The sequence below is a fragment of the Aulonocara stuartgranti genome, assembly GCF_965226115.1.
Source record: "Aulonocara stuartgranti genome assembly, chromosome: 14".
Taxonomy (NCBI): Eukaryota; Metazoa; Chordata; class Actinopteri; order Cichliformes; family Cichlidae; genus Aulonocara; species Aulonocara stuartgranti.
Genome location: NC_138950.1, coordinates 16329737 through 16339420, shown reverse-complemented (window position 1 = coordinate 16339420; position 9684 = coordinate 16329737). Strand labels below are relative to the sequence as shown.

Sequence of the window (9684 nt, the reverse complement as noted above, 5' to 3'; positions counted from 1 at the left end):
GCTGAAGCTACACTGTAAACAATATTTATTATCATAGTTGAAGTGCAACAAATAATAGCTATGTAGGCTGCTGTAAAATAAAAATATATAATAATAATATCTGTGTAAATGAACCTGCTATAATCTGCTAAATATATGTGATTATTCTGATTAATAACAGATTACCTGTTAGAAGTCATTCTTGGCCAGCCTTTAGTGATGCTTTTATTCAAGGGCAATGCTGGTTGCATGTGTTTTATGTGTGTTGTGCATCGTGTATGGCCATGTTTCCCTGTTTGTTCAGGCTGAACATGTTGTCATCACTTTTCTGTGTGCCTGAGGTGGTTGCCTAATGCAAATACTCTCAGTATAAACGCATGCGTGTAGGCACACACAAACGTGTTTAAGTGCAACTGTAACAGGGTCATAAATCACATTGTTATAATTACCCAAAATGTGTTCTAAACCCCCAAACCGTTCCTTTTATACCTGACTTTTAGGACCTCCAAGCCTGTAGTTATGTTCATTGTCAGTTAGAGCCCCTCCTCATTCTTTTCTTCTTCTTCTTTGGTGCAATCCTATAAATACAGTGTACCCCTTTGTCTCTCCCCTTTTCTACAATTCCCCTGTGGGAGAGGTGGGTGTCATTTCTTTCCAACACTTTAAAACACACATGGTCTCTTGTGTTCTGGGGGCCTCTGGATGTCTGGAGTTTTGATCTCCTCCATACCTGCTTCATGCCCTGGAGGACGGGGCAGTGGCTCCCCCACACCCTCTAGCAGATCATTACATAAAGGAACCTTTTAAAAAAACAAGCGCGTCCATGCTCACAGGTGTACACACGGGTGATCACACCCACAAACTACACCCTTTTTGGCTCCTACCTCAAAGCACACTGTGTTCTGTTGATCTTATGTGCTGCACAATAATGTTTAATATTTAGTATTTACTGTCATATTCCCATATATCATTGTGATGTTGTTTATTCTATTACTCTTGTTCTCTTCTGCTTGTTTTCTTTTTTCTTTCTCAGCAGGTGACCCAGGTGATCGATATATGCATTTTTTATTTCTTTTTTTTTTTTTCTGCTCATTCTGTTGGTTTTTGTTTTTTGCCCTTCTCCCCCGTCCCTCTTCTCAGCTGTTTCTCTTTCCCTCTTTCTTTCTCCCCTTCTTTCCCCCAGTCAAGTCTGTCCCGTATTCAGTAAGTGAAAATAAAATAAACAATAAAAGGTGAATCAAATGGACCATTACGGCAAGGCTGGGATGGTCAATTTGGTAAAGTAAATCCGTTGGGCATCTTTCTTTGCCTTTAGACAACAATTCTGATGGCAAAAGAGCCAAACAGGACAGGCAAAAAAAAAGAAAAAAAAAAAAGAATTCGACACTTTAAATCAGGTCCAGATTGTTAGAGGCTTCACCTGAGCATTATGTATAAAAATGGCTATAATTCCTAAACAGTTAATTCAATACTTTTATTTAATCCCCTTCATTGAAGCCGAAATTCATCATTCACAACTTTATAAGCATTATTATTACAAAAGTAAAATAAGAATAATAATAATTTTAAAAAAAAGAGACAAAAAAAAAAAAAAAACCACACATATAATGCATATTTAGCCACCTGGATGTTTCTGATTGCGATTTTAGTTCAATTATTGTCATTATTAAGCCTGTTTTTGTTAGATGTTATAAGTGTGTAGTATGTGTGTATCATAAATGTGTTTTAGGCGCCATAAATGCTAGCATGAATATATACTCCTTGCTAGCTTGGACGTTGTGGTGGGTTGAGCTAACTCTCTTCCCCACTGTTTGTATTCTTTTACCTTTTTTATCAGGTATGTCGGATTTCATGTTGTTGTTTTTGTTTTATCTTATGTCAAATATGTTACGTGTAAATGCATACTTTATGTTTAATGTAAAAATAAATGCCGCGCCCTTTTCTACCTGCGTGCGGTAGTACCTCCTGCCACGAGTTCCCAGAATCCTTTGCGGTTTTACCCCTGAATGACGTCACATTTTCAATCTCCATCTTCAATCCCCTGTGGGAGAGGAGCTGGAGTGGGCAAATTATTTACTTGGAGGTCTTTCTTTCTTTTACCTTTTTTATCCGACACAACGCAGAATCACACCGGTTACACTACATGTTTCATGTGTTCTCTCAGTACAAACGCATGCGTGTAGGCACACACAAACATGTTTCATGTGTTCTGAGTTTTTACAAAAGATATCTTATTAAACTGACAGAACAAAGACCCATTTAGACTGCTACGCTGTATGTGACACACTATTTCAGTTATTGAAGCTGAAAGGTTGCGTATTTACAGGTCTTGTACCCAAGCTCAAAGATGTGTCAAACAGAGAAAGAAGCCCAGCGTATTTTATAATATGACTTGCAAATGAGCTATGAATGAGACCATGCTGCATCTCCATTAACAACCACAGGCATGTAAATCCTCACTGTGGTGCTGTAGGCTTGTGTCATTCCCCCCCCCCCCCCCCCCCCCTTATGTTTTCTTGAGGTTCTCAGCTTTTTTGACACTTCTGTTTTCTGTCTGTGCTTTAATTTACTCACCACATATCTGGGTTTTATCAGGGGAGATTTCTTTGTTAGTCGACCAAGTATGAAATAGCAATAGGGTAAAAATTGTATAATAGAGCGTAGTGCTTATAATCAAACTCTACGAATACTCTGTCTTAAAAATATATTTTAAAACAAATCCATAATAAAGAGAAGGTTTCCAGCTTAGTCTTCTACATAGTTTATTTTGGACTTCAGCGCCACTATGTGGTTATTTCTACGGTCGCATTTACTCCTGACGAATGATTGGCCACCATTTGTGCCAATCTAGCGGTCAATAGGCGGGTCTTGAGGGTCTGTTTCTTCGTATCGTAAAGCTATTGGTTAAAATTTCTCCTTCCTACGTTGCGATTGGCCGTGTTCCAGTTTGGAGGCGGGTGGAACCTTCCAGAGTTGGGCGTAGCAGGAATTGAGGTTATAATTTTCTAGCAAACCCACAGATCTAGGCTACATGCACCATTTTCACTGCTATTATAATCAAGTAGTCATGAATACTTCCGGTTAATTGTAGATACAAAGATCAAAGGCCTTTTCAGCACCATCGAGGAAAATATACATAATCTGTAAGTAACTATGGCAACCTTGCCGTCTGTCTCAGGGTCCCGAGTGAGTCCAACGTGACTCTGCTAGCCGCCCAGTGGCTAACGTAGCTAGCTACTCTAAACTACACAGCTAAAAAATGGTTATTTAAAATTATACGATCACAGCTAATATGACGAATAAACACGAGAGACCAAGCATATATGTAAAATTTAACTTCAGACAGGATTAATATCAGAGAAGGGCTTAAGTAGCTACTATCGGTGGAAAAGGAGCAGTTTTTTGGAAGTCTTTGTGGTTGTTTGACTATTGACTTAAATTTGTTTGCAGCTATGAGATGGCGTATGAGCTTCAGTCCCGTTGGCTGAATGGGTCACGTTATTTTTTATTCCTGTTTTCAGTGTTTGATTAATACCCGAGTCCAAGGAGACAGGAAAATGGACAGCGGAGTGACAGTAATAACCAATCCCACGGTGAATGTGCGCTTAACAAGCACCCTCTCCTCCTTCGAGGTGCAGCGCAGGTTCAACAGAGGGATCAGTATAGCAGAACTGAAGGTGAGACAGCATACAGCGCACCACTAAAACCCTCAAGGATGGGTCTGTTGTTGGGTTTTCTCTTTGTTAACATATCTGTTGATATTGAAATGACACATTCAATTGATAACGTCACCTCTTTTGTGTTACATGAACTATTTGCAACGTTGCATTCAGGGAAAGTTGGAGATGATTATGGGTGCACCGGCCTCCTGCATGGACCTGGAGTTATTCAGCATATCTGACAAGTTCCTGCAAAAAATGAATGAGAATGAAGCTCTGCTAGGATCGTATCCTGTGGATGACGACTGCAGAATACACGTATGTCCCAGCTCTGTTGGGAGCTTCTTGTAATACTGTGGCTCAGATCACTGTGATGTTGGAGTAAATACAGGTTGAGACAGGTTTTTAGTTTATTTCACTTGAATTGAACGTGCTATCTGTCAAAGTTACTTTCACAGAGAGAGACATAATGACATATGCTGGCTGAATGATCAGCTTTAAATGTTTACTCTGAGAGGATTTATATAAAATTTTAGAACAATAATGTGTTCACTACACAACTTCTAACCTCAGTCAGAATTATACCACTTTGTTTTTAAGCATGTATATGAGGTCACGTAATGGATTAGTGTCTGATTCTTTAATGGAGATTCAGCTGTGGTAGTGTGTGGGGAGCTCTGGACTGTCTATCTATTGTTAATGGGTCAGTGTCAAAAGTACAACTAGTCTGTAGGCCAGTCTCGATTGTGCTGCTGCTGGTCTGTTAGCCAGCCACAGAGAAGAGTGTTGCAACATACACAAAGTAGAAGGGAAACCAAGTTTTTAAAAACAATGAAAAGTATCCAATCCAGATACTCTTTGCATGCATCTCCTGTCCCCGATGAACTCCAATATTAGTTCCTTCCCTATTCATGCCCATTTGTCAACAAGTCACCATTGAACTGATGTGCAGTGTCATCCACGTCAAGCACTGTGCAGTTGGGAGTTTGGGGGGACTGCACGGGAGCATGTTTGCAAACTTCTCTCTGTGGACTCTTGTAGGGAAATACCTCAGAAAGGAGATTCAACTGCAGTACAATAAATTAAGCATAATCCAGTCATCTGAAACTCATGTACTGATGTATCAAAAAAATTAGAATATCATGGAAAAGTTAATTGCTTCTGTAAATTATTTCAAAAATTAAACATCTATTATCATTACATGTAAAGAGAAACGTTTTGCTGCATTTATTTTATTTTATTATTATAAGTTTGTTGATAATGGCTTGTAGCTTGTTGCAATCAGAAATCTCATATTGGAATATTTAATTTTGAGTAGTTGATGCAAGAACTTGGGAGAGCTTCACAAGGACCAAGACTCTAGCCAGTGCACTAAGCAACGTGTTTAATGTGGACATCATTTAAAAGCCATTCGTATATACTTGGGTTATCTTTGTCTAATATAATTTGTTGATAAACGTGTAAATGTAACAAATATGCAACAAATTAAGAAAGCACTGCAAGGGTGGGATTTTTCTATATTTTTTATTTTAGACAAAAATCCTTTAATTCCTACGACTAGACTAAACTGGTTTACATTTCAGCATAGTAACACTGGCATTACATGATTCTGGTTTAACAACACAGTTGAATATATTGGGATAGAGCATCCCTCTCTGGCATTGAATGGGGTTTTTAGTTAAGTGTCTGAATCCCAAATCTTCTCACTCTGCATGCATCCAGAAACTTTGATGTCCAAAAATAAGAACTCTGCTGTGCAGATAGTGTTTTAATGATTGAAAAGGTAATAATCCTTTCCATTTAAATACACTAGCACTCACTTAAATTGTCCAGTAAGTGTAAAACTGATTTATTGTTAAACAACAATAATGTTACAATTACCACACTAACAACAGTAAACAAAAGATCATATCTAAGTTGCTAAAAGCTAAAGTTCTGGTGGCTTTTATAGGCTGTTACTAAGTCACAACAGCGTGACTTAATAATTGCTTGTCTTTCACGTTGTTTCTCTTACAGGTTGTTGATAGAAGTGGCGGGCAGATGGGCGAGTTCACTGATGTTTCCAAAGTGGAGAAATTTGAGCTCCCAGATGATGCTTATGATAAGAGAACAGGTACAGTATTTTTTATTTAAATAAATAAAAAAATAAGTCAGCTGAATGGGAAGTATGTCCATGATCGTTAGTTGCATTCTGCACTTGTTCTGTTTATGTTTTTTAAGCTAACTATTGATAGCTGGTTCCAATGTGGATGACTTACTTCATGAGAATGAAGATGAATAGACTTCAGTCTGTTTTGAAGAGCTTTGCATTTATCACAAACTGTGTCTTTCCTTCAGACACAGCCAGGTCATTTATGAAGAAGCAACGTGTGGGTCGCTACAATGAGGAAGAAATGGCCAAGAAGAAGGCGGAGAATGCTGCACGGGAAGAGGAGCAGAAGGCTGCTGCCGATGCCATTGCTGTTGGCAGCCGCTGCAAAGTGCAGGTCCCCGGTCAGCCCACGAAGCTTGGCACAGTCATGTATGTTGGTAAGTGTGGATAAAGCTGAGCTGGTTTACTTTGTGTAGGACATTAGTGTAAACCCTGTGCTGCTGAGGATTTTCTGTCCTGCAGAGCAGACTTTGCTGTCATTTATCTAAAGCCCATTCCCAAATCTGTGATGTCAGTGGAGGACAAACTTTTTTTTTAGTACGCTAAATATCACGTTTGGATTCTGCGTGTTTTGTCCATCCATCCATCCATCCATCCATCCATCCATCCGATTCCGCTTATACTTTTCAGGGTCGTGGGGGGCTCTGGAGCCTATCCCAGCTGTCTTATGGCGAGAGGCAGGGTACATGCTGGACAGGTCGCCAGTCTGTCGCAGGGCTAACACATTGACTCCCACATTCACACCTATGGGCAATTTATTGTTTCCAATTAACCTAACCCTACTGTTTTGTTTAATCTATTTTATTAGCAGGTTTTAAGTCTGCCTAGAAAATCTAATTACATTTCCTGTGAGGTGAACATGTTCTAGTTTAGTTTGAAAGCAGCTTTACCTGAGTACTAATGCCAAGTGTCACCCTCCAAAAACATAGCAAATAAAAGTGATTCAGTTTAGGTAGTTTGTTAACTTCAATAAGGTCCCCAAAGAGGTTATGTTGTTGTTAGCATTTCCATGCGTGCCATTCTTTCTGTCTGTACGATGGCTTAAAAAGTTTTGAATGAATTCTTCTAAAACTTCGTAGTGGTGTAGAGGGGGGTCATGTTAACAGTCCATTAAAACTGACATCTGCCAAGGTCTTCAAGGTTAACTTAATGATCATCAACTTTGTTGGTTGATAATTGACAAGAAGGCTTATAACTATGACAAGTCTGGTGTGTATTGTCAAACTATAGCAAGTACCGTATGCAGACTTAAAATAGTATGTCATGTTTGACAAAATGTGTTATTTTTACTGCACTACAAACTTCTAGGAAAATAAAATACTAGTTCCTTAAAAGTAAATACTTCCCAGAGAGTGAGCTGCTTTGGTGGGGGTTTGCACTTCTTTTTTCATATAATATCATTATTGTGAAGTCAAAGTCTTCCTAATATGCCCTGCTAGAGCTCAATAAGTGTTGCATTTCTTGCAGGAACAACAGATTTCAAGCCGGGCTACTGGGTGGGTGTGAAGTACGATGAACCACTGGGCAAACACAATGGAACGTAAGAGGGCCTTTTTCTGGCTTTGTTTTTAAATAATTCAAAGTTTCAGTGACGCTGGTCCTGATTTCTGACTCTGCCTTGTTTATTGTATCTCTGTAGTGTCGAAGGGAAGCAGTACTTTGAGTGCGAGAGCAAATACGGTGCGTTTGTGAAGCCCCTGAGTGTGACTGTGGGGGATTTCCCTGAGGAGGACTACGGTTTAGACGAGATGTAGGTGTAGGGTAATTTCCAATAAACGAATTTCAAAAAAGGAGAGTCTATGGCTGACGCCACATTTTAGTGTGGCAAATTAGAATTGTTTTGCCTGTGCTTCTCTGGAAGGCATGATCCTAAAGCACTCTCTCAGTAACTTGACAGACTTTTGGGTTCTCGTACCAACAGGCATTTCATAAGGTTGGGGATTTTTTTCTTTTTTGCAGCAAAATGAAGGTTTCTGTTGTTTGTTCCTTACTACAAACACTTCTGTTCAATTCATAGCGCTTCCTGTAATTGTACTTTATTTTTGTTCTCATGTTTAGTAAATGTCATTGTGTACAAAGATTATTGTATATAGCTGTTTATAGTTATCTGTAGTCTTTGCATTTCTTTTTTGGTTTAAAGACTGAGTTGCTGGTAGGAAAAAATCACCCAGCCACACTTTGACACTAAGATAAAAAGCGGCATTGTGTTACTAACTTTGTATAAGTGAGTTAAACCCGAGGTGCTTTTTCTTCCTGTCATTTAAGATTCTTGCTCGCTGGCAAATTTAATGTCTGACTCACAAGGATTTTGGCAGAAGAGGAAGAAACAGTAGATCCCATCTCACCAGATATATTTCCTACTCTTTTTCGTCGTACTTTGCAGTTAAAAATTTCCTCATAGACAAACCGTGCCTGAAATTTTTGTGCCAAAGTGTGCAAGGGTTGATATTCTTCTTTTTTCTTTAAAAGTTAAATTCGTTATTTTTGTTTGGACGTAGGATGTGCAACAGTCCAGATTTTAGCTTTCAGAGCAAAGATAAAATGTAATTTCCATTAATTTTTCTGTGACACGATTGTTCTTGTTAAACATTAAATTTGTGCGCTTGAATGTATCATGCATGTTTTTGAACCACTGGACTAAAAGAGCTTTCGCATTTAAAATTTGATGAGGCTCAATTTTACTATTTTCTTCACTGAGCAATTTGAATTTACTTAAAGCTCCAGTCACACATGCCTACAGACCGACCAGCGACCCACTGGCAACCCAAAAATATGACTTCGAGCAACCGCTAAATCACTGAAATTCAACTTTTCATTGGTTGGTGATGGAGAATGCATTTTTTTCTCTAGTGACCAGTGATTGCTCACTGATTGCTCAGCCTGAGCTCTACTGTATATAAACTGGATGTTTAAAAAAAAATCTAAGCGTGAATCTAAAAACTATGAGTTTATTCCAGTTATTAGGTGAAACTTGTTACTCAAGTCTGAAACCTGAGATGGATTTTATATTGCATCAAAAAAAACAACCCTCCCCCCCCCCCCCCCCCAAAACATATTTTCAAGTCTTTAATTGCTGCAGTTTAATGTAAACACAGCATGTAAAATTTCACAGAGAACATAAGAATCAGAATACTTTATTAGTCCCAGAGGAAATTATTTAAATGTTAATAAGATTCACACTTGAGTAAACTCTGAAATAAACCTGGTTATGATTACCGCCTGTAGCACCCTTACCAATTGTTTTTGTGAAGTATACAAAGTACCTTCAGATGCATTTTGATCGTACATACTCGAAGGCCATCAAGTTAAAACACAAGGTAAAGCACAAAAAAAAAAACTGTCCTCATTGTGCTCACAACACTCACTCTTGGACTGTGTTTCAAATGGCCTTATTTATGCTTTGTTTTATGTTACTGATCAAAACCTCTTCATGTCTTTGTCCTCTGTTGCTTATAGAACAAATGTAAAAGTCTTTTTAAGGAAATGTCACACATGGAAGATTGTCCAGGTGTTTTCTCTCTTCCTTAAAATCTGTGTCTATCTGAGGTACTGGTGTTATGTGCCAAAGCGTAATGATTAGAAATGAGAAGTGTTTACCAGTACACTTATAGCTTATTAAAGTGAGTGAATCTATTTGATTTGCAGTAATATTCATTTCTTATCATATTTCAATCTGGTTTCCATTTTGTTTTACAGCTTCTCCAGGCAATAGAAACTCACTCGACTCACATCAGTTCCTTCTTCAGCCCCTGGTACTATATTTTCTCAATTGTGTCTCTCATCAGGACCTCTGGCCACTTATTTTTGCCTTTCAGTGTATGCGGTCTCAGCTTTTATCCTCCATCCTGGTACTACATGCTGCAGCTTTGTACACAGTCTGCAACTTATCAGCTG

At 38.6% G+C, this 9684-nt stretch overlaps 1 protein-coding gene across 1 annotated transcript; it reads left to right on the top strand.

Moving 5' to 3' along the window:
* Nucleotides 1-2937: 2937 nt before the first annotated feature.
* tbcb (tubulin folding cofactor B) lies at nucleotides 2938-9423 on the top strand. Its single transcript, XM_082501851.1, has 7 exons — nucleotides 2938-3122; nucleotides 3501-3656; nucleotides 3813-3956; nucleotides 5655-5751; nucleotides 5976-6167; nucleotides 7258-7330; nucleotides 7430-9423. Exons 2-7 carry the CDS (start codon nucleotides 3537-3539, stop codon nucleotides 7542-7544), a joined length of 741 nt encoding a protein of 246 aa, XP_082357977.1. The 5' UTR covers nucleotides 2938-3122; nucleotides 3501-3536; the 3' UTR covers nucleotides 7545-9423.
* Nucleotides 9424-9684: the final 261 nt, after the last annotated feature.

Excerpts from the sequence above, each read along its gene's own strand:
- tbcb (XM_082501851.1), top strand. The coding sequence starts at position 3,537 with ATGGACAGCGGAGTGACAGTAATAACCAATCCCACGGTGAATGTGCGC. Across the intron at positions 6,168-7,257 it reads TGGCACAGTCATGTATGTTG|GAACAACAGATTTCAAGCCG; the intron begins GTAAGTGTGGAT and ends CATTTCTTGCAG. Across the intron at positions 7,331-7,429 it reads CTGGGCAAACACAATGGAAC|TGTCGAAGGGAAGCAGTACT; the intron begins GTAAGAGGGCCT and ends GTATCTCTGTAG.